General features: G+C 56.9%; 1 protein-coding gene across 1 annotated transcript in view; it reads left to right on the forward strand.

Moving 5' to 3' along the window:
- The first annotated feature begins 600 nt into the window (after positions 1-600).
- Positions 601-24,589, forward strand: part of SGIP1 (SH3GL interacting endocytic adaptor 1) — a 64,783-nt gene continuing 40,794 nt past the window's right edge. The window contains exons 1-4 of the mRNA XM_062003921.1: positions 601-847; positions 10,787-10,831; positions 11,344-11,411; positions 24,014-24,123. Coding sequence (XP_061859905.1) covers positions 601-847; positions 10,787-10,831; positions 11,344-11,411; positions 24,014-24,123 — 470 coding nt within the window. The remainder of the gene's footprint in view (positions 848-10,786; positions 10,832-11,343; positions 11,412-24,013; positions 24,124-24,589) is intronic.

The following is a 24,589-nucleotide window of genomic DNA, read 5'->3' on the forward strand; positions in this document are numbered from 1 at the left end:
CCACCACCCCCCGCCCTGCTCGGTGCGGGCAGCCGGGACCCGCGTGTCCCCGGAGGCCGCACGGAGCCCTGCGGTGGCCGGACCCTGCGGGAAGGGCCGTGTGCGTGTGTGTGTGCGGGCTGGGGGCACGGCCGGGCCGGCCATGGCCTTCCTGCGGGGGCAGCCGCGGCGCTGGCGACAGGAAGGCGGCGCAGACAGGAAGGCGATGGCCGCGGCCGCTGCGCCCGGGGCGGGCCCGCGCCACGCTTTCATGTCCCGGCCTGACCCAAAACAACCGGCTTTCCAGTAAAAAACACATCCTGCCGGCGGGCGGGGGCCGGGGGCCGCCTGACGTGGGGGCAGCAGCCCGCGGCTGGACGTGTGTGCGGGGGCAGCCGCTGCGCCCGGCTGCGGGGCCGGCGCGGGCACGGGGCGCTGCCCCGGCGCCCTCCCCTCCGTTCCCGTATCTGCGCTCGGTGTCTGCCTCTCCCTCCCCGTGCCCCAGTTCTGCCAGGCGGCAGCTCTGTCGTCACCGGGTGCAGCCGCGGCGGCGTTGCTCAGGCGCTGAAATAACGGCCTCCTTTCACTTCTCCTTCCCAGCAGCGGCAGCGAGGCGCTGCCATGGCGGCTGCCCCGCGAACCCGGCCCCGGCCCCTGCCCCTGGCCTTCCCCGCTGCGGGTGGGAAGCGGCGGGCGGGCAGCGGGGCAGCCGGCTGGCAGCCTTTCCCTCCGTCCCGGGGCATGAGAGCAAAGCTCCCGCAGGCCCCCGGCGCAGAGCGGGGTTTGCCGCGGCCCCCCCAGCGCGTGGGTGCGGAGGCGGCCGTGCAGGGCTTCCTCTGCGCTCCCCGGGGCCTGGGCCACGGGGCAGGTGGGTCTGGGGACCCCCAGGCACCTCCAGACACCATCCCCTCGCAGCCACGCTAAGGACAGAGCTCCCTTGCTGAGGCCACAGCGGGTCCCGGAGCTTCAGCCGCCACAGGCCGAGCGCTGGCGTGGCAGAAGCCACAGCAGTTGCCTCCAGTTGGCAAAAGCAGCGAAAAACACCTTTAGAAACGTGCTTTTATTGCAAGGGGTGCTCAGTGCCTGGAAGCTGAATGCTGGTGCTTTTGGCCCTGGCTGAGGTTTGGTTTGTGTGCCACGTCCCTGTGGTCCCCGGGCCGCAGCATGGTGTCACCAGCAGGAGCTCCCAGGTTGCAATCCAAGCGTCAGGACTGCAGAGTGCTGCGAGGGGTTTGCCAGCCAAGGGCATCCAGGGGCTTGGAGTTCACCTGAAAACTCCTGCAGGTGGAAAGAAAAGAGAATCTGAAGTGCTGACAGTTTTGTGGTGAAAAACAGGAAGGAGCTGGGGGCTGCTGCACAAAGAACAGATTTTATCGAGCCTGGAAGGGAGCTCACAGCACCCAGAGCCTCCATGTGAAGGGGAGGTGGGTGTCCCAGTCCAGCAGCGGGGCTGGGGGCAAGGACAGGACAGGTTGTGGCCCACGTGATGCCATTTGAGATGCATTTAGGTGTTTTTTCTCTCCCAGACTTGCCTTTTGGAGTGACACAAGGAGTATGTCTGTGAGGACTCCGTGTCCCCAAGGGAGGGCAGCAGGAGCAGCCTGGGCACATCCTCAGCCCCACGGGAAGCTGCTCATTGCCCAGGGAGGAGTGCAGCAATTGGAACAAAGCCATCTGTATCGTGAAGAGATTTACCTGCAGGAGGGGGTCACTGCTGGTGGCAGGTCCTGCCATGGGTCTGGCTGGTGCCCAGCTTCCCTGGGTCCCATCCTGCCCACACACATCTGCCTGCACAGCTGTACAGTCCCATCCTGCCCTGCACAGCTGTACAGCTCACATCCTGCTTGGTATATCTGCCTGCACATCTGTACAGCTCCTGTCCTGCCCTGTACAGCTCCCATCCTGCCCCCCACAGCTGTACAGCTCCTGTCCAGCCCCACACAGCTGTACAGCCCCATCCTGCCCTATACAGCTCCTGTCCAGCCCCACACAGCTGTACAGCCCCATCCTGCCCTGTACAGCTCCTGTCCAGCCCCACACAGCTGTACAGCCCCATCCTGCCCTGTACAGCTCCTGTCCAGCCCCACACAGCTGTACAGCCCCATCCTGCCCTGTACAGCTCCTGTCCAGCCCCACACAGCTGTACAACCCCATCCTGCCCTGTACAGCTCCTGTCCAGCCCCACACAGCTGTACAACCCCATCCTGCCCTGTACAGCTCCTGTCCAGCCCCACACAGCTGTACAGCTCCCATCCTGCTTGGCATATCTGCCTGCATAGCTGTACAGCTCCTGTCCTGCCATGTACAGCTCCCACTCAGCCCCACACAGCTGTATAGCTCCATCGTGCCCTGTACAGCTCCTGTCCAACCCCACACAGCTGTACAGCCCCATCCTGCCCTGTACAGCTCCTGTCCAGCCCCACACAGCTGTACAGCTCCCATCCTGCTTGGCATATCTGCCTGCATAACTGTACAGCTCCTGTCCTGCCCTATACAGCTCCTGTCCAACCCCACACAGCTGTACAGCCCCAACCTGCCCTGTACAGCTCCTGTCCAACCCCACACAGCTGTATAGCTCCATCCTGCCCTGTACAGCTCCTGTCCAGCCCCACACAGCTGTACAGCTCCATCCTGCCCTGTACAGCTCCCACCCAGCCCCACACAGCTGTACAGCTCCATCCTGCCCTGTACAGCTCCCACCCAGTCCCACACAGCTGTATAGCTCCATCCTGCCCTGTACAGCTCCTGTCCAGCCCCACACAGCTGTACAGCCCCATCCTGCTTTGTATATCTGCCTGCATAGCTGTACAGCTCCTGTCCTGCCCTGTACAGCTCCCATCCTGCCCCACACAGCTGTACAGCCCCATCCTGCCCTGTACGGCTCCCACCCAGTCCCACACAGCTGTATAGCTCCATCCTGCCCTGTACAGCTCCTGTCCAGCCCCACACAGCTGTACAGCTCCATCCTGCCCTGTACAGCTCCTGTCCAACCCCACACAGCTGTACAGCCCCATCCTGCCCTGTACAGCTCCTGTCCAACCCCACACAGCTGTACAGCCCCATCCTGCTTGCCATATCTGCCTGCATAGCTGTACAGCTCCTGTCCTGCCCTGTACAGCTCCTGTCCAGCCCCACACAGCTGTACAGCCCCATCCTGCCTGGCATATCTGCCTGCACAGCTGTACAGCTCCCATCCTGCTTCACACAGCTGTACAGCCCCATCCTGCTCTGTACAGCTCTCATCCTGCCCCACACAGCTCCTATCCTGCCCCATACAGCTTTACAGCCCCATCCTGCCCTGTACAGCTCCCATTCTGCCCCACACAGCTATACAGCCCCATCCTGCTCTGTACAGCTCCCATTCTGCCCCACACAGCTGTACAGCCCCATCCTGCCCTGTACAGCTCCCACCCAGCCCCACACAGCTGTACAGCCCCATCCTGCCCACACAGATGCCTGCAGCTGTACAGCCCTGTCCTGCCCCACACAGCTGTACAGCCCTGTCCTGCCCCGTACAGCCCCATCCTGCCCACACAGATGCCTGCAGCTGTACAGCCCTGTCCTGCCCCGCACAGCTGTCTGCACAGCTGTACAGCTCCACCTGCCGAGGCCCCTGCACAGTGCAGTGCACAGGAGGGTCACTGCACTGCGGGACACACACAGTCGGGGTCCAGCACAGCTGGAGCAGCTCATGGTGGGGCCGCAGCCATCTGGAGATGGGTCCAGCTGCAGTCCCAGGCAGTCAGGGCTGCACACAGCTGGGACCACGTCCTGCTGGAGGGGTGCACAGCCAGACCCTGCACACATCTGGAACCTCGCCCAGCCAGAGGCAGTGGCTCCGTGCCTGCCTTGGGGTGCTCACCTTTGGGGATCTGTACAGCTTTGGAACATCTTTCTTATGAGGAAAGGAAGCAGGACCTGGGGCTGTTCAGCCTGGACAAGAGAAAGCTGAATGCAGAATCTCATCAACACAAGTATCTCAAGGATGAGTCTCAGGAGGATGGGGTGACTTTCTGTAGTGTGCAGCGACAGGACAAGGGGTGATGGACATCAGCTGGGACACAAAAAGTTCCACTTAAACATAGGGAAAAAAATCTTTGGTGTGGAGGTGAGAGAGCCCTGGCACAGGCTGCACCATAGAATGGGGGCTGGAAGAGCCCTGCAGAGCTGCTCCAGCCCCAGCCCCTGCTAAAGCAGGTTCCCCTGGCTCAGGGGGCACAGGAATGTGTCCAGCTGGGGTTGGAAACCTCCTGAGCAGGAGCCTCCACACCCTCCCTGGGCAGCTTGGGCTCTCTCACCTCAGCACCAGAGGAGATTCTCCTTGATCATGTGAAGGGCATTTCCAGGTGCTCACCCAAATGTGACTTTGCCACCACATCAAAGTGAGGAGTGACCAGCCTGAGCTCACACGCCACAGCAATGAGGCTCAGCATTTGGCTCCCATTGGCCTCAAACCACAGCGTGCTCCCAGCCAGGCTGCCACGAGTGGCTGGAAACACCCTCCAAGGGTGAAGGAGGCAGCAGGAAGGAGGGTGGCCTTTGCAGAGAGGCAGAGAGCATCTTCCTTGGGGCAATCCCCCAGAGGAGTACCTCAGTACCAGGACGGGTAGAGCCTTGCAGCAGCCCCAGAGCTCTGTCTCTCTCAGGGCTGGGGGAGCAGAGGTTTCTCAGCAGAACAGTGCCATGGATACTGTCAGTGTTAACACGTTTTTCTCCGTAACCTCGTTCTCAGCTGAGCTCTGTGGGTTGGAACCTTCCCCCTGCCAAGCAAGCTCCCCCCATGAGGGTGCAGCAGAGGCCCGTGGCTCCCGCGGAGTGCAGGTTTGCTCCTGCAAAGGTGGTTGGGTGGTTTTATCTCAATAAGCCATCGTGCCTAGAGGGGGAAAAAACCCACGTTTGAAATACTGTGGGGCTTGGCCTAGTGCAAAAATTCCCAGTTTCTCTTCCAGTGGAGCTTCTCCTCCCAGACTGGGGGGTACCTGGAGCGGGGAGGAGCCCCCGAAGCCATCGCAGGAGCAGAGCCCACGTGCTGGGCAGTGCACTCTTCCTTAGGGCTCCCTGCACTGGCTCTTGCTGGGGCTCAGAGGTACTCTCAGCCTTGTTCTGAGGTGTTTTTTGCCCCATGCTAACTGATACTCAAGTAAGTTAATGCTTAAGCTACAGGGCAGAGGAGCAGGAGCTCAGAGGCTGCTCGCTTGTGCTCGTCTCTAACGAGGGAGCAGTGTCCAAACCAGAGAAGTTTCTTTGAAACACCCACAGCCAACATGGTTAATTTTGTGTTTGAAAGCCAACACCTGCTTCCCCTCCTGTCCCCCTGTGCTGCTGAGCCTCCCCTTCCACCCCTGGGGTGCAGTGTTTCAAGGGGAAGGAATGCCTTTTGGGGAAGAACTGGATAAAGTGGCATTTTGGGGGCTTGCCTGTGTGTGCGTGGCTGGGGCAGGCACTGGGATCCCCCTCCCTCGGGTCTGGTGGGGACATTGGCTGCATTGAGGGCTGGGGCTGCAGCACTGACCCCCAGCCTGGGCTCAGAGGCACGTGGGGAGGTCCATGCCCATGCTGGTTGTGTGCTGAAGCCCTCAGAGATCACATCCCAAATGGGCTTGGTAGTGTTTAGGAGCAGATGTGCAGTGTAAGCAGGGCTGGTGGCTGCAAACCTGCACACCAGTGGGGCACACCAGGGCTTTTCCTCTGTTCTCCAGTGCCTCTTTTCCAGAACAAAACACCCCAAACAAAAGGCAGTTGACACTGTTGCCTCTGCTGTTCCCGACAGTGGGTGGTTTGTCCCTTTCAGGGACAGAACCGGTGACAGCCTGGGTGGGTGGAGGGCAGCAGAGGAGCAGGGCAGGGCTTTCAGAGCACCTGTGCCCCATCACCATCCCATCCAGGTGTTGTGCTGAGGCCAGTGATTAACCTCGTCAGCCCCTGCTAAGTAGAGGTGTGGGGCAGGAGGAGCTGGTGCTGCAGGGCAGGCTGCTGAGAGGAAGAGTGAGCAGAGGAAGGTGGGTTCTGGTGGGGTGTGTGCAGGGGTGTCGTTGGCAGGCAGAGGTGGGTTTTGGTCGCTGCAGCACCAGCAGCGCTGGTAAGTGGGTGTTTTGGAGCGTGGTGCCCTTTGGCAGCTCCTCAGAGCGCAGGGATCTGGGCAGGAGCAGCTCCCGTGGGGCTCCCATCACACCTCTCACCCCAGGGCGTAGCCTCATTCCCTCTGCTCACATGAAAGCTGTTGAATAAGGCAGAGCTGGCTCCGGAAGCGTTCCCTGGCTCCGGGAGCCTGCGCGTCCTGCCTGGGCTCTGCCAGCACCCCAGTGCCGTGGGGCACCCGCCTGCTGCTCTGCACAGGGTGAGTTCTGGGCTGCTGCCACCCTCCTGGTCCTGCTCAGCCCAACGAGGTGCCCTGGTTGGTTTCAGGGCAGCTGCTGCTGGTTTCCAGCCCTGTTGTGGCATGGGCCGTGCTGGTGGTGAAGGGTTTGGAGTCCCGTGGGTTGCTGCTGTGCCGGCTCCTGGGCTGGGTGCTTTGGGGGTGCTTGGCAGGGTCTGGAGCATTGTGTGGGGTGTTCCCCCCCAGGGCTGTTTCCTGGTGGGGGTGGGTGTTGGGGGAAGGCAGGAGGCAGCACGTGGTGGAGCGTGGGCTGGGGGGTGTGTGGGCACAGCGTGTGCCCGTAGCCTGCGCTGCTGGCAGCGCATCCCCAGCCATCCCCTGCCTGGGGTGTGCTCCTCCAGAGCAGCTCCCTGGGATGCAAACAGCCTGGCAGCACCTCGTGTGTGGGCAAACCCAGCATGAACACAGCCAGAAACCCAACTAACACAGCAGAAGGCCACGGGCTTGGGTTGTGCAGCTGTGTCCTGAAAGGGCCCCTGTGCCCAGGCACATGGTGGGCACTGCTCTGCTCCCCTCCCCTGGCCCCCGTTGCTCTGGTGGCAACGAGCCCCCCAGCATGGGCAGGAGGGATGGGCAGGGGCTGGCAGGGCTCCTCTGGCCCCTCCTGGGGCTGTGCACACTCATCCCTGTGGCTCTGTGAGCCGTGGTCTGGCTGTGGCCGTGCACATCGCAGCACTGGTGCTCGAGCCTGGGATCACCTTGGGGCACAGCCTTGTTTCAGCCCTGCTGGTGACTGTGTGAGGGGTTTGGTGCTCAGGCCCTGGCTGATGGGCTGATCTGCTCACCGGAGACTGGGGTGAGGTGCTCCCAGGGGTCCCCTTGTCTCCCACCCTCCTTCTGTGCTAGGGAGAAGCCTTCTGAGCAAGGGATCTTGTGGCTGTCACTTCACCAGAGCCTGTGCAGGGGTTTGAGATTGCCTTTAGGCATCCCCATTGGCCATACTCCCCCACGCCAGGCTCTGCACCCTCCACCCTGCACGGGACCAGCTCGGCTTCGTGGGGAGGAGGCAAATGCTGGATCCCTGCTGGAAAGTCCATTTTGCAGGTGACAGAGGAGAAATCCCTGACAGGAGCTGTGGCAGGAGGCTGCTGGGGGATCCACTCCCCAGGAGCAGAGAGGGGCTGAGCTCCTACTTACCAAAAGGTTTCCTGATGGTTCAGTGACGAGGCCGTGGAGCAGCAGAGGCCGAGTGTAACCCACGGGGTGTCTGCCCAGCAGTGCCACTAAACCCGGGGATTTACCGGGGCCAGATCCTGCTGGGGATGAGGCAGATGGATTTGGGCTTTATTTAGCAAATCCCCATCAGCCCTGTGCCTGCTGTGCCCGTCCTGGGGGCTCTGCGTCGCGCCGGGCACCGCGCTGCCGTCACGCCCCTGCAGCGTGCCAGGCCGGGCTGTGAGCAGTGAGTAATGCTCTCACTGACTCACTCAGGCCTCGTTTGGTTTCTTTTCAGGCTGTTGATGTTTACTTGCAGCCTCCTAAAGCTCATCCTTCAGGAGCTGCTCGAGGTTTCCAGGGCTTCTCCTAGAGCCACGGAATGGTTTTGGGTGGAAAAGCCCTTGAAGCTGCTGCAGTCCCAGCCCTGCCCTCCCCTCCCCTGACCCTGCCCAGCACTGACCCACAGCCTCAGCACCTCAGCTCCACGCCTTTGGGATCCCTCCAGGGCTGGGCACTCCCCCAGCTCCCTGGGCAGCCTGGGACAGGGCTGACACCCCTCTCAGAGAAACAGTTCTGCCTCAGCTCCAACCTCAACCTCCCTTGGGGCAACTTGAGGCTGTTTCCTGATGTCCTGTCACTTGTAACTTGGGAGCAGAGCCCAACCCCCAGCTCCCTGCAGCCTCCTGGCAGGGAGTTGTAGAGGGTGGTCCTGTCTGCCCCCAGCCTCCTCTTCTCCAGGCTCAACACCCCCATTCCCTCAGCCCCTCCCCAGCCCCTTGTGCTCCAGCCCCTTCCCCAGCTCCCTGCCCGGCTCTGGCCACGCTGCAGCCCCTCAGTGTCCCTCTGGCAGTGAGTGAGGGGCCCAACACTGACCACAGCACTCGAGCTGCAGCCTCATCAGGGCCCAGCACAGGGACATAAAATCTTTGGCTGAGAGAAGCCCATGTGTGAGCTCTTGGGGTTGGAAATCCATCAGTCCCCTTGTGTCCATGGTGAGGGCCCTGCAGCATGCTGCTCCAACAGCCACCCAGCTCTCCCCCTGCCTCCCAGTGTCAGGAAGAGCCCATGCAGGGAACAGGTTCGTGGTGTCATAGTGCAAGGTTAGTTTTGCTCTCAGGAAGGTGAGTTTCAGCCTTACCATGTGGCAGGAATTATTTCAGAAGGTGGGATGTGCTGCATTGCTGCCCAAAGCCAGAGCTGAGCAATACCCTGCCAGTTTCCCACCCGTGCTGCTGCCGGTGTGGTGCAGAGCCTGCTGGAACTCAGCACTGAGATTTGGTGAAGATGCTGTGTGCAGGCATTGCCCAGCTTGGGAAGGGGTTGTGGGGAGGATGAACAGCCCTTCTTGGTTGTTTAAAGAAGAGAAGCCCTGCTGAGCTGTGGGAGGTGGGCTGTAGGGGCTGCCCCTGCTGGAAGCAGTCACCAGGCTGTGGCATGGCCCCAGCAGCACCGTGCCCTGCTGGGCACAGCTCTGTGAATTTCGGAGCATAAATGTTGTTTTGGTGTGTCCAGGAGGCATTGGGCTACAGCAGGTGAGTGCCCATCACCTTGGCATCCTGCCATGAGTGCCAGCCTGGTTCCTCAGGGTGTTTGGCACTAGGGTGATGATGATCACGTTGTGCCCCTGCTGGGATCCCACACAGATTTCCCTATGACCCTGTGGGAAGCCTGGGCAGCAGAGGCACATCCCAGGAGCTCCTCGTGGGGATTAACCAAGCCATCTGTTAAATAATCCTGTCCCTGGGTGTGTGGGGGTTTCTCCCAGGCTGGGGACACCCAATGCCAGAGACTGTTGTGGGGCTGAGGCTCATTTCCCCTCCAGACCCTTGGAGATGCTTGACTTTGGGATTTTTCAGATGGGAGGGGGGGGAAAAGGAATGTTTGGGTTTTTTTCATTTTCAGTGAGGGAGGGGGAAAAAATTGGGAGGGGTTTTTAACAGGAAAAGTGCTGCAGGTATTGCTCTCCCTGCTTACAAGTGCCCCCCTGGCCTTGGGGGGCTGCCTGTGCCCTGGCCTGGGGCTGTTTCTGTCTCCCTTGCAGCAGCAGGTGCTGTTTCAGATAAGCACCACTTTTGGCATGGGGCTACTTCAGTAAGGTGTTTTAAAGTATCTTTCCCATGTGAATACAGCTGAACTTGTGGAGCTGCTTAGAGCCAACTTTGCCAGGGCCAGTTTTGTATCTCAGCTGTTTCTCAGGGTACCTCTTGTAGCATCCTCTCTAACTCGTACTTTGGCACTGCCTGTCACCTCCAGCCAAGTTCCTCCCTGCCTTGGGGCAGTTCTGATGTTGTTTTCAAGCTGCCCAGTGTCACACAGCCCTGGGGGGAGCTGGCCAGGACGAGGTGAGGCTCTGGATGCCGTGGCTGGCAGGGAGAGATGAGGGAGGCTGTGGCAGTGTGCTGGGAGGAGCTGCTAGCATCCCCCTCGGGTGGCGTCTCCCAGGGCAGGGCTGGCCCCAGCTGCGGCTGACCCCCGTGATGGGAGGCGGAGGGTCCCCAGGCAGGGGATGTCCCGAGCAGAGGCCGTGGGTCAGCTCTGGCAGCCTCCCCTCCCTCGCTCAGCATCTTTTGTTCCCCGCTCCGGCGATGCTTTGGCCGCTCTTCACGCGAAATTAATTCCCGGGCTGCTTCGGCAGGCGGTCGGGGAGACATTTCCCCCCCTCCCTGCCCTGCATCCTCATCCTTTCGGGGCTAATTGCTGCCCGTGTGACGTCAGCAGGATGGATTTGTCCCTGGCACGGCTGCGGGAGCGGCCGGAGCCCGCAGCCGGAGCCAACCCGCACGGGGCCGATGCTGCCCATCCCGCCTCAGCTGACAGCGCCCGCTAATTAATCCGTCTCCTCCGAGCACCGTGCGATAGGATTAGAGGGAGGGGAAGTGCGTCACGAGGTGCGGAGCGGGGTTATGCTTTTGGGGGGGTGGGGGGAGGGAAGGAGGTTGGTGCGTTCCCGGGGGGGTGCGGGGGGCTGTGCGTGTCGGCAGCGAGCGCGCATGTGAGGAGGTGCGGGGCGGGAGGGACCGGCTGCGCCCCAGCCGAGCCCGCCTCGTCCTGCCTCCTTTCTCTCAGCATCCTCCGCTGATCCTGGAGGTGATACAGGCTCCGCAGCATCCATGGCCCGGCGCCTGCCTCGCCGCTGAGGCCGGGCTTGTGTTTTTTCCCCTCCTCCTCGTTTCTTTCCCGGCAGCGAAGCCAGCCGGGGCTCGGAGGCGGTTGATCGAAGGGCTTACGTTAAGCATCTGCTAACCGGGATCGTATTCTCCTGTATTTTTTCAGGCTCCTTGGAAACTGAGGAATGCAATTCTGCCACCATGATGGAAGGTAGGTGATGATCTGAGCATGTCTCTCTGGATGCCTTAGAGCTTTCCAAGCGCCGGTGGAGGAAGGAGGAGGCTGCACCGACCCTGCCTGTGCAAATGCTGCTCGTTTGTTTTTTCCCCAAGGAAAAAAAAACCCTAATGATAATAAAAATAACCCTTTCCCCTCCCCCTAATCCCAGGGAAGGCAAAGCACACGCCAGGCTGCCGGCTGGGGAGGTGGGATCAAACCCACCGGATCATTTGCAGTTCCATCCCTGACCCGGTGTGGGCAGCTTGGGGAGCACAGCCCCCCTCCCCCTGTCCCACCCCCCAGGGTTCCCCAGCAGAGCTCGGGCTGCTCAGGAGGGACCTGGGCATGGGGAAGGAGCCCAGGCCCTTTCCTTTAAACGTTATTTTATCCTCTGAAACACACTTTCTCATCCTGTCACGATGCACGGAGGATGGATTTCTCTGTAGGCACAGCCTGGGGGCTGTGAAGCCTGTGGTGGTGGATGGGGTTCTGTGGCTTTGCAGTGGAGCTCTACCAACGGGCATCTGTCAGTGGGAAACCAGGCTATGGGAATCGGAGGCGATTTTGGCAAGTTAGTGTCGCTGGTTTGAAGATGCAGGTTCTGAGGGAGAGAGGGGAGATGCTGGGCCAAGGCTTATTGGAATAAGGAAGGAAATGAGACTGAAAAATGGGCTGCAGGTGCTGGATAGTTCAGGGAGGGTTGTGAGACTGTGTGGGGAAAAGCCTCATGGCGTGGAAGAAGCTGTAGCCTGTCGTTTGCCTCGGCCCTATGGAAAGCTCTGGTGTGTTGGCTTGTTTTGTAATGCATTCGGGAGTAAAATGCAGGGAAAGGGAGGGAGACTTCTTCATCTTATGGTTTGTAGCAGAACAGACCCTTCAGGACCCCCCAGATCCAAATATCGTGTGTTGAGTGGCCCGTTGGCTGAGGCAGAAGGGGCTGCCAGGGCAGGGCTGTGCCGAGCCGCGGCCAGGCACCGGAGCAGGCGGCTGCCCGGCCTTCCCGGCATGACAGGCAGAAATTGGGCTGCCTCTGCAAATCACAGGCTGGCCAGATGAGCCTGGAAAGGCATCAGGCTCTGTGGGACTGGGGCTTCTTGTAGGGACCAAAAATATTTGCCTAAGCTAGGAGATGGAGGTGCTGAAACGGCACCAGGGAGCCGCCGCTTCCTATTTATCTCGGCGTCCTTGCTGCTCAGAGAATGAGCATCGCTGTCCTTTGATAGGAGGAAACATCTTCCTCTGCTGACAGTCACAAGCAAAAGAGGCTTTCATTTTAGAGCATGGCATCAAACTCCTCTCCCCACGCTGACATACGTGACACGCTGGGAGCCAGGCACACGGCCTGTGCTGGAGCAGGGCATTGCAGAGGAGGTATCAACAACGGGGGTTGCTCTCCAAAGTGCCCACACTGGTGGAGGAATTGTTGTAGAGAAATGGAAGCTGGCCTGCTGGCACCCTGCCTTTGGGTTATTTAAGTAGTTCTGAGGCTGGTTGGATGCAGAGGTTGGGGTTTGGGGTGGGGGGGAGGTTGTTTTGGTGTGTGTGTGGGGGGGGGTGGTTATTTCCTTGAGGACTTTTGCCTGGCTGTGAAATGCCCACAGCGTGCTGCTGTACAGCTGGGTGCAGGCCAGGAGCTGCCTCTTGATGAATTTTTAAACCAGTTGCATTTTAAGCCAGTTGAAAACTGCCTCTGTTTGTGGAAGGGTGAAACTTTGGTGGCCGATACCCTGCTGAAACACTTGCAGAGGTGCTTCCTTTTGTGCCTCCCTCCCTTTGACCTGCAATTCCACAGCTCACACAAAACACCTGTCCTTGTCTGCAGTAAACATGCTTAAAGGGCTTTTGTTGCTATGATTTAATGCTTTAAATGATTTAAATCACTGGTCTCACTCCTGTTGAAGCTGAGGGTGGAGCCTGGGGAGGAGTTCAGCCCCAGCGTGGCACCCTCTGGCATCACCCGTGGGCCAGGCTGGGTTGGTGGGTTTTTTGGATGCTCCCCTTTGGGAACAAGGGAATTTGGCTCCTTGGGAATGAGGCAGGATGTGCAGTTTCTGCTCATTTGTTCTGAGCCCAGTGTGGAGCATTTTCTCATTCCCCTGTTAAATGGGGAGAGGAAATGCAGGTTTTGCCTTGTACGCTTAAAAATCCCAATGATACCCGAGAGACCAAAGTGTGGGCACTGCCTCTAGAACCCAGACCTGGCTGGGAGCAGCACTGAGCACAGAGTCATCATTTAGGCTGGGGAAGACCTTTAAGATCATCAACCAGCAGATGTTGGTGGTCCTCCCCGTGCAGCGTGCACGAGCAGCACTGTTGCCCACCGAGCCATGGTGCAGATGGCTTTGCTGTGCTTGACCTGCCTCAAACTCCTGCTGGGGAGGTCTCTGCATGTGTGTGGCTGTGGTTCTGAGAGGTATTTCCGTGTTCCCTTTGGTTGTAAAGTAACTCGCCAATGCTCAGAAGTGCACTGGGCCTTAAGGCAAACATCCAAGCACAATGATGAGTTTATCTCCCATTGGAATCCATCTGTTGCACCTCCAATGTACTGAAAGCATTTTGTGCACCTTAATTAAGTTTTGCAATGGCTGCTGCAACGTGTCACTCGAGCCAGAAGCTCAGTGATGCTCAGAAAGATTAGCCAACCACGTGGCTGATGACTATGTGGGAGAAGGTCACTTCTGCAGGAGACGGGACCTGTGTTTCTCCAGGGCCCAAAGCAGATGTGGAGATCTCTCTGCACCTCTCCAGGCTTCTTTTTCACCTCTGTTTCTGGGGAGGTTTGGTCACCCTGGGAACTTCCACCAATGACTGGGCCCATCCGAAATGGCAACAGCTTTCTTGCATCGGCTTTTGGCAACGATCGTCTCCAGGCCTTGTGCCTTCACTGTGCTGACCTGTGGAACTGGGGCCAGAGGCACCTAATGCCACACAAAAGAAGCATTTTTCTCAATTAGGCAAGAAAATTGGTTTTATTTCCTTGTCAGTGGTTTCACTTCAGTCAATGATGTGCTTGAGTGTGCTCGGTGTTGGCTGTGTGAGATGGCAAGGAAATGGTCTGGTGGCAACACTTGGGTTTCTACTTGAGAGAGCCAGGAGCAGGTTGGAGGCAATTCACATAAATACAGGCAAGCATGGATGGCAAAACCATCCCAGTGAATGCATGAGGACCCTCATGCTAAATTGTTGCTTGAGCAGTAATCCAGGAGCAAACTTGGGCTTGCAGAGGCTCAGGGCTTTGGCTTGCAGGAGCATCTCCAGCAGTGCCCTCTGAGATGCAAGGGGGTATCTTCAGACCCTCTGGAGATGCCCTCTGGAGATGCCCTCTGAGATGCAAGGGGGTATCTTCAGACCCTCTGGAGATGAGGCAGCTCTTTCTTCAGGAATGCAAGAGGTTGGTTGACCTTTCTGTCGTGCCCTGCCCAGCACAGGGCGATGCTGTGCCTGAGCCAGTGAGCCCAGGGTGGGCACAGGGCTGTGGAGATATTTCACCTCTTGTCAAATTCAAAGACGCTCATTGAAGCCTTTTTGGGGTGTTTGTGGAGGGCTGGTCCTGCCTGCACAGGAACATGGAGGTTTTGAGCTGGTTTTGAGCTGCTGAGGATGGGGCATGGGAAGCAAGGTGTTTTAAAGAGGAGCAGCAGGGAGCTGTTGAAGTTTTGGGTGGAAAAGCAGGGGATGTGGTTGATGTGTCCAGCCCAGAGCTGCTCAGGGGAGGGTGACTGAGTCCCACACTGCTTTGTGCCGCTTCCAGCCGTGTCTCCTGTGTTCTGGGTTGGAGCTGGGCTGGCCAGATTGGACCCAAGGGGCATCCCCATTGACATGGGGTGAATTTGTTCAGCTGAACAGGTTGCAGCAGCCTCTAGTCTACAGGGGTGAAATATCCCTTTTTGCAGGTATTCCCACCCACCTGCTTTGGGTTTTTCCAGCTCCAGTCTCCCAGCAGCTTGTTTCTCCATGCCAAGGGAGGGAAGGGATCAACAGCTCTACTGCAGACCCAGCCACCACCTAGCCAAAGGCCTCACCCAAACCCTGGCAGTGTGGGAAATGCTTTGGATGGGGGCTGCTGGTACTGGCTTGATAAAACCCAGGTGTGCCAAGGCAGTGGCTGAAGTGGTGATGGTGAGGATTTGAACCCAGAGGCCAGCGAGGCAGCAGAACCTGATGTTTGCCTCACACCTGGAACTAGCAATGGGGTGTAGTGGCTGGAGCAATATCCCAGCAGGGCTTGCAGGGTTTGGTGTTGGAGCAGGAAGGGTAGAAAACATGGCAGAGCTTAACAACTGCACGTGGTGCAGGTCTGCAGATGCCTTCTTGGAGTTGTCCTCAGTTTAAAGCCCTCTCAAGCTGCTGCCCAAACACAGCAATTGGGGTTAAAGGCAGCAATAGAGGTTAAATCAAGTGTCTGTTCTTAAACCTCCATGCCAGGGTCTTAAGCAGTTAAAGATGGACAAGCATGGTTGTGTGGGGAAATACCCTTCCCTAAATGCTGGTGTTGAGGCTGCAGAGCTGTGGGTGGCAGCAACTGTGATTGAGCCAGCACTTGTGCCAGGAATCCCACCCCACTGCTGGGGTCTGCTGGTTATTTTTTGTACTTGCAGCCTCACAGGATTAATTAACTGTTTCAGTGTAGTTGTGGGGTTTCTTTGAATGTCATAGATGCTCCCCAGGCAGTAGCAGCTGGAGGCATGGGGTTTGGGGACTGGCCTTTGGGAGCACCACCCTGTCCTCCAAACACCCCTCCCCTCCCCTGGGCTCCCTTGCAGAGGTGGGAAGGGGAGGTTGTCTGCCACATCCCTGTTGACACTGGATTAATGCTGGCAATGATGATATGATTTGAAAGCAGTGAGGTACCAGGACTGGAAGATCATACATTGCAGCCTGTGTTATCTGGGAGCCATATCTCACCCATCCCAGCCTTGAAAAAGCACCCCTGGCTTTGACATGTCTGCCTTGGCATTTAAACTGTGGCCTCTTGTGTATGTGGGGTTTTTGTTGTTGTTTGGGAAGGTTTAGGAGAGTTACTGAGAAAGAAAGAAAAAGAAATCTCTTAAAGTTCTCCACGTTGTAGGGAATTGAAAACATCAACTTGAGATGAAGTAGCATCACGTGTAGGATGTGGGGCAACAAGCCTGCAGGGAGGTTTGGGATGGGCTGAGCTGAGGAGGCTGTGAGCCATGGTGATGTCCTGGAGTGTGTTCAAAGGAGGACAAGAGAGCTGGAGGAGGGTCTGGAGTATGAGTCTGAGGGAATGGGGGTGCTGAGCCTGGAGAAGAGGAGGCTGAGGGAAGACAGGAGCACTCTGACACTCCCTGACAGGAGGCTGCAGTGAGGTCAGTCTCTGCTCCCAAGTGACAAGTTGCCCCAGGGGAGGCTGAGGCTGGAGCTGAGGCAGAACTGTTTCCCTGAGAGGGGTGTGAGCCCTGTGCCAGGCTGCCCAGGGAGCTGGGGGAGTGCCCAGCCCTGGAGGGATCCCAAAGCCGTGGGGTAGTGCTGGGCAGGGATGGGACTCCACGAGCTTCAAGGGCTTTTCCAACCAAAACCATTCTTCTGCATAGAGTCTGATTGCAGAACTGGGGTGTCTCTCTCAGGAAGTTGCCCAAGTAGTTGCTGGGGGTCTGTGGTGTGAGGGGGTGGAGGGTTGGAAGGAGATGCCCTTTAGCACTGGGCTCTGAGATGGGAGTTGCTGTTGGCCACAGCCCCAGCGAGGAGCAGATACAGTGGCCAAGCCTTGCAAAGAAAAGGAGAGGTCTGCAGTGGGGTGGGCTGGTTTGGTTTTGAGGGGAGAAACAGCAGCATGAGGGACATAATGGATGTGTTTGCTTTGATGTGCTGCCTGCAGGGAGCTGCCCCAGCACAAACCCAATGCCCTCCTGCAGCTGCTCAGCTGAGGAGGATGTGGGAGCAGCCTCGTCTCCCTTTCCCAATACACCGAGAACCTAAAGCCCCTGAGAAGAGAAATCTGAGTGTCATCTGGGAGGGAGAGCTTGTCCTGGACAACTTAAATAGCACAGCAACCTTTAGAAATGCATCTGGTGTTTCTGTGTGTGTGCCAAGCAGCGATGAAAGCCACAACTGTGTGCAGGGCTCCCTGGCTGACAGCGCCGGCGGGGACGGCTGTGACCCGTGTTCCTCGGTGGCTGCACACCTGGGGCTCTGAAAGGTGACAGCAAAAGGCTGGGGACAGCAAGGGCTGAGCCATTCCTGCAGCTGCTTTAACTGGGGTTGGTGAGTAACCTGTGAGCCCAGCTTTGCATCCTTCTCATGTCAAACAGCCCTTAAACGCTCAGCTCCCTTGCAGAAGGAGAATGAATCGCTGTCCTGTGTGGTGCATCCTGGCCCCAAGGGCAGGCTGTGGCTGCTGGCCTGGTCCCCAGGCTCCCTGTGGTGTGTCTGTGTGATGAGCTGGGGCTGTGTGGGCTCCTGTCTGCACCCAGCTGCAGCAATGCCCGTTTGTGCACCCAGTCTTGCCCTGGGGAGAGCCCACACCTGTATTTATATGGAATAGGAACACATTTCCTCAGTTTGGGGTGTATTCCTACGTGCTAGGGCTGCAGTTAGAGGCTGGGCTGTTGTTCCCATGCTGCAGGCAGAGAAGTTATTTGATCTGGATTGTGTCTGCAAGGCAAAGGGGCCAGACTAATACCCAGCCACTGGGTTTATGTCCAGGCGAGCTAAGCCGCTGTGTGCTCCCTCAGCATACTGAGAGCCTGCAGAGCTGGGGCTTCATTTCCCAGCCCTTTGAACACCTGACTCATGGCTGTGATGGGTATTTGGGTGGTTTGAAAAGGGGAAAAGGTGCAGAACAAAAGGAGGTGAAGGTCCTGGGAGCCCAACCCCTTGTGAGCACGTGGGGATGGCTGGATGGATGCTCACTGCTGCTCTGGGGCAGGCAGGACGTGTGTGTCAGCAGCCACAAATCCAGGGCTGGCTGCTTGGCCACAGGACTTTCTCTTACTACTTCTTCTTGCCTAGTAGCTGGAATAATGTGTGTATTTTTAGAAAGGTGCTGAGTGTTAATTCAAAATCTCCTTAGGCAGAGTTCACTGCAACCTGTTCAGAGACTTAATTACCCTCCTGGCTGGAAATGGGACTGTATTTCTGAGTCAGCCCCAGGATCTTGTGCTCCCTGTGCCCACTGGAGTGGGGATCTCTTCACCACCATGCCTGGGCTGGGGGCTTGGACCCTGCCACAGCAGCTCCACACATGATTTTGGAGCTGTGCTGATGAGACAAAGCTCCTGCAGGTGCCTGTCTGCTGCTTGGTTTTGGTGCAAACCTTTTGATCTCTTGAGCAAGAGCAGCATCCATGGCCCCTCAGTGAAAGGTGGTGTGTACCACATCTCATTGATTGCAAGGCTCCTTGAGCCAGGAGCAACAGCTCTTACAGTAGGTAAAAAATGGATCCCAGAGCAATAACTTGCCATGTTTTCTTTCATTCAGACTTATCTGAGGTTTTGTTTGAGGCTCTCAAATGCTGTGAGTCTTTCAGCATCTTCCAGCTGCAGTTTCTGATAAGGACCAAGCTTCTCAGCACTTATTTACAGCAACAACCAAGCCAAGCAACCCAAGCCCACAAGTGGTGCTGCTCACGTTTGTTTCCAGGTGTCACCTTTCCCCAAAGCCTCAGGCAGGATGCCCCCAGCCTTCTGCTCTGCAGAGGTGAGCACAAGGTGGCAGTGAGGCCACTGTCCCTTTTCCTAGCAGACAGAAGCTGTTGGAAAGCCTGTGCAAGCTTGTTTGTGGCACTTTGGCTAACCAGATCGCTTTTTGCACTACCTTGGAAGCCCAACAGTGTAAAGTAAGGCTCACCCTTACTTCAGTGGTGCCAAGCCCAGCACTATGCACCTCAGCCCTATGGCTTTGGGATCCCTCCAGGGCTGGGCACTCCTCCAGCTCCCTGGGCAGCCTGGCACAGGGGCTGACAACCCTCTCAGGGGGAAAAAGCTCATCCTCAGCTCTAATCTGAGCCTCCCCTGTTTGCAGCACCAGGGTGAAGCCTGGGCTGGAGGCTGCTGTGACCTTGGGAGATACAAGTGCTGCTGGATAAAATGTGACTCTTGCTAAAACCTGGTCTCCCATGGTAGCTGAGATGCACAACCTGAAGTTCTGAAAGAAACCACTGTAGCAGTGGAAGTGAGGGTATGTTATTGGCTATGGTGGTTTGATGGTGATGGGTGTGTGGCTGGAGCCTGATGCCTGCAGGGTGAGCTGGGGAGAGCAGCAGCCATCCTTGTCTGGTGAAGGACTCATGTCCTAACCCCTGGCCACAGTCTGCAGTGCCCAGTTGCTGCAGAATGAGCCCTTCCAAGAGGCACCAGCGGTGCCATCACTACCCAGCTGCTGCTGGCTGTTGGTCCAGCCTCTCTCCTCTGGAGAAAGGGCTGCAATTAGACTTGTAAATGAAGGTGGTTAAAATATTAATGACTGTGTGGAGGCAGTATGAGGAGAGCTGGGCTCCTCCTCATGGTAGGAAGCCTGCTGAAGGGCTGGGAGTGAGCTGCAATGCAAGGGTTGGTTTGGGCAAAGCATTTGGAAAGGTGGGCAAACCCAGAAACAGCATGGACTGAAACAGCACAGCTAATGAGATGTGACCTCTCTGCTAATGAGGCTGTGGCAGTTGAGAATCCCTGAGCTTTGCAACGGGCCAAAGATGCCTGCTGTCATGTCAAAGATGCCATGGACACAGCAGCTGGGCCTGGGGTAGGTGCAGGCTGCTGCTGTGTCAGACCAGGGGAAGCTGCTTCTGGGCCAGCCTGCACAGAGTGTTTGGGATGCTGCTGTTTGGGTGACTTAGCTGGGGCTTGAGATGGTTCCACCCTCACTGCTTAAAATGTCATTTACCATTGGACTTTCCTGTGGATGTGACTCAGAGTATTTCAGCAGCTTTGTCTTGCCTTTGGGTTTTGTCTTGCTGAGCAAAGGGAGGATTACTGGGTTTTACTTGGGAAAAGCAAGCCAAACCCCAAGTCCTTTGGCTGTGAACCAGCAGCAGGTTGTCATGCCTTTGGACTCAGCAGAGTAATTTGGTGAGAGCAAGGAGGTTTGTGTGCAGTGGGGGAAGCGAGTTGCTCAGATCCAGCTCTGAGCTAGGGGCAAAGAAAACCAGTCCATACGACCAAAACAGAGAGAAACAAACCTGATGGGGATTGTTTCTCATTTCTTCTCTGTTTCTCCCCCTGCTTTCCTGCAGATACTTTGGTCTTTAGCCTGTCATGGCAGTAGATAGTGTTTATCTTCATGCACAGACCAAGCAGAACTAATGTCAGTCTTTTGTTTTTCCCCTTAGTCATCAAAAAGAGCATTTAAGACAAAGATATTCTCACTGACATCTCTCCTGTTTGAGAGGTGTGTTGGTTTTCTGGGGCCCATCCTTCTGAGCAAGAGGAGAGTCTTAGTAACTCTCATAAGGTAGGAAGTCCCCAGGGTGAATGGATGGGGACAAGGCTAGGAAGGCTGCAGGGGTCTAAATCGTTCTCCTCTGCTGTTGATGTTGAGTGGGGTACCACATCAGACCCATCTCTATCACTCTGTACTTAGAGTGGCCTGGGACACCTTTGATAGACCTGTAGCTGGTGGGATTTCTGTGGCTGAGGGCTGTGGCAGTGCTGGGCAGTTAATGCAGGTCAAAGGAGACATGTTCCAGTGCAGAACCACCTGTGCAGCGAGCTGGGGTGCCTCAGGGCTTTGGGGAATCCTCAGCAGCCATCCAGCTTCAGCCAGAAGCTGCAAGGGGACAAGTGTGGAGGGGTGGGCAGAAGATGAGTGTCTTGCTCAAGTGGCCCCCAAGGTGCTGGGCAGAGTGGAGACAGCTGAAGGTGTGGGCTGTGTGTCTGGGTGACACAGAGAGCCTTTGGTGCTGGTGTCCCCAGGGCTGCCGGCACGAGGTGCTGCAGCTCCCTGGGGTGGGATGTGGTGCCTGGCACTCCCTGATGGGGAGAGGTGGGATGTGACCTCTGTGTCAGGTGCTGCATCACCCGAGTGGGGCTTTCAGCTCCTCCCTGCTCTGCTCTGAGCCATCCCTGATGTCCCACACAGATGTGCTTTCGTGTCCTCTCTGCTGCCTTGCTGCTTCTTCCCTGCCTTCTCTCCCACTTACCTTTTCTCTGCCAACAGTAGATGTCTCGTCCTGTGAGGTTCCCCTCCACCCACAGTGTTCCCACGGATTGTTCCCTCTGTGGACAAGGTCTTACTGTTGTTTTTCTGTAAGGCAAGCACAGGTTTTATGGTCCTTGAGCTCCTAAAGCCAACTGAAATGAGACTGGAGGACCAGGGCAGGTAGTGCACATCCATGCACAACCCTCAGCTCTGCCCCTGCACCTTCAGATGGAGTATTTTTAACATCTCTCTGGGCTGGGGGTCTATGTGTGAAGGAAGATGTGAGTTCCTCTGAGCTGCAGCCACCCAAAAGCAGAGCTGTCCTGGGAAATCACCACCCTGTCCCCTGGTGAGCCATGAACCTCTCTGGTGTCCCAGTCAGGGGACAAGCAGGCAGGGGGTGATGGCTTCAGCAGGGGACCTGCTCCTGACAGCCCTCTCCAGAGGAGGCTTTTGCCTTCCCTAAATATCTCTCTTTCCCCCTCAAGCATTACCATTTTAAGCAGATGGTGGGCCTATTATATAAGTGAGCAGAAGGCTTCCTTACAACATTTAGCCAAATCGGGTGCTGCTGCTTCAGATAAGACTAAACAGCTCGTTTCTGGGGTTGTCAGCCCTCCCTGTTCTACTTTGAGCTGGGAGGCTGCAGTTATTCTGGGTGGTGAGATTAATGGAACCCTTCCTTGGTTATTAATAACTCCCTGGAGGCTTGGGGAGCTGGAAGGTGTGATGCAGGGAGAGCATCCAGGCGAGGCTGCAGGGTGAGCCCAGGGGCTCAGCATCGCTCCCGGCTGCTTCTGCTGCAGCAGCAGCTCTGGGGGCCATGGATCCCATGGGCTGGGGGTGTGGGATTCCCTCAGGGATTCCTTCAGCCCTGCCCATGCAATATTTGCTGTGGGCAGAGGAGGGAAGTGCACTGGGTGTGAATTCTCTTTTTCAGGAGCACTCCCGTTTGTTCCCCATTTCATGGGGGAAACGTCCAACCTAAAGCTCCACAAGCAATGGCAAGGAGACCTCCTGGAGCTTGGTCCTACCCTGGCTGGCTTGGTCCTAGTGTAGGCCCAAAAAGCCCCTCAGCCATGGGATATTGAGAGCACCCTGACCCCAACATTGTGTTTTGAGAAGGGAGCAGCTGTGGCTGTGCTGCTGAAAGCAAGCACTTGCAGTGTGCTCCAGCTACTTGCAGTGTGCTCCAGCTACTTGCAGTGTGCTCCAGCTACTTGCAGTGTGCTCCAGCTACTTGCAGTGTGCTCCAGCTACTTGCAGTGTGCTCCAGCTACTTGCAGTGTGCTCCAGCTACTTGCAGTGTGCTCCAGCTACTTGCAGTGTGCTCCAGCTACTTGCAGTGTGCTCCAGCTACTTGCAGTGTGCTCCAGCTACTTGCAGTGTGCTCCAGCTTGGACCCAGAGGAGCTGGGTGTTCCTTGTGAAACAGAAGATCATTTCAGTGCAAAGGCACATTTGAAGCAGGAGGCAGAGCAAAGAAACCCAGTTCTCCCCCAAAAGCATCAGCTGGATGCCCTGTGCAAGGCCACACAGTTCCCAGGCAAAGCTCTCGTGTTCCTGGGGTGTCCAGAGACAGTTTCAGGGGAGCTACAGGAGATGTGGCTCGCTCAGTACATCACTTGGGGGGTTTTCCATTGAATCCTAGATGGTATTTTTTAAGAGAGCAGGTTTTAGACAAGTGTAGCTGTGTGCTTCTGGCATGATGTGGGTTGTGTGAGCTGTCCCAGCCGTGGCAGTGGCGGTTGGCACCACGGAGCCTCCTCTGCACCTTCCCCAGCCGCTGCACAGCACGTCAGGCTTGCAGCAGTGGGACTGTGCAGGCATGTGTGTGCCTAACGAGGCTCCTAATGAGCACATTTCCCTTTCCTGCAAATGAACAGGCCAGCTGTCTCCTGGCTGCATAGCAGGACGTGGCATGGGTGCCCGTGGCTGCTGAGCTCCCCAGCAAGGTGCTGCTGGATCTGCCTTCCTCCTCCCCCATCCCCACTGCTGGGACGTGGGCTGTGGGGGGTGGGAATGGCCCTTGTTTGCTGGGGGATCCCTTGACTCTGCATTCCAGGAGGTTTTGGGGTAGGAGCTGCTGCAGGTCCTGCATGCTGGATGGGTCCATTTGCTGCAGGTCAGCTTGTTGCATTGTGTGGGCCATTGCATTTGCCTCTCCTGCCTCTTGCTGCATCCTTGCAGCTGTGTCTGCTGTGTGCAACCCACAGTCCTTCACCTATGGGGAAACTTCCAGACCAAAGCAAAACTCCTAGGGGCTCCTAAAGGAAGAGGCCAGAAATAGCTGTTCTAGACTCAAGGGCCATGGTTTATATTGGCTGCTTTGGCCATCAACATCTCTACATGACCTAAATTAGTTGCTATTGTGCTGCTGTGGCAGCACTTGCACAAGTGTGTCTTTTGGTGTCCAATGTCAGAGCAGCTTCCAGCTGCAGGTGGGTCTCAGAGTTGAGCTGGACAAAATCATCTGCAGGACAGCCATCCTGCCCAGCAAAATGTGCTGGTTTAAAATGCTCCACATCCCTTCCTTGGAATACTTGCTGCAAGTGGCTACTAAAAATCCCTCTGCTGGATAGCTCTTAGACTGGAAAAGAGGGAGAAGCTCACAAAAGTCTTCTCCCCCATCTGTTTTTAAAAGTGGAGCTCCCTGGGCTCCCACTTCCCAGCATCATTGGTACCAGATATCATCCTGAGCACCTTGAAGATCAAGAATCAGTGCAGAGATGACCAGCCTCATGTTTTAAACTGGGGGGTTTGATTTGCTCTTGGGGATGGGGGGTGCTTTTTCGCTGGGGTTGCAGGAGTTACACCAAAGAAGGGGTTTCCCACTGACCATTATTACCCACATGCAGCATGGCAAAAGTGTGTCATGAAGACAGTAAGCTTAGGAATGCTGTGAAATACATCATCACACACACTGAGACCAAGGGAAGTGACCAGATAAAAGGCAGAAGCAAATGTCCCCGCTGCCTGCAAAGTCCCGCTGGCGCTTCCTTGGCTCTGGCTCTCTCCTTTGCAAACTTGGAAGCTGCCATTCGTCAGTAAGGAAACTTTTGGGAGGATTTGTTTGAAGTGCAACACAAATACTGTGTTCTTATTTGTATCCCTTCTCTCCCCAGGACTGAAAAAACGTACAAGGAAGGCGTTTGGTATACGCAAGAAAGAAAAGGACACTGATTCCACGTAAGCCAACACGATGGGAACTGCGCTGGGGGATGATGGTGGTGGGGAGATGCTGCAGCCAGCATGCCAGGGCAGGAGGGAAGTCAGTGCATCACAGGCCTTGCAGCAAGCCTTGCAATAACAAATCCCCTGAAGCTGTTTCCCCTTGTCCCTCACCAGACAGGGCACTCGCCCCGCGTGGTTGCGGAGACGATAAAGCTGGTTCTCCACGTGGCTGCAATTTACGGTGACAGTTAGCGGTGATCAGGAGAAAATGACTCCTCTGAGACTTTCAGCAGATTAATCTCTGCCCAAACTACTGATTTGCCCGTCTGCTGACATCTTTTTAGATGCAAATTGCATGGAAGCAGATGCCGGTGCAGGCAGCGAGGCGAGGCAGGCTGTGGAGCACAGGGCTGTGGGCTTAGGGACCAGGAGGGCTCTGCTGCCAGAGAGGCTTCTGCTTCCTGGGAAAACATCTGGCAGA

The sequence above is a fragment of the Colius striatus genome, chromosome 10 (genome assembly GCF_028858725.1).
Source record: "Colius striatus isolate bColStr4 chromosome 10, bColStr4.1.hap1, whole genome shotgun sequence".
NCBI classification, from domain to species: domain Eukaryota; kingdom Metazoa; phylum Chordata; class Aves; order Coliiformes; family Coliidae; genus Colius; species Colius striatus.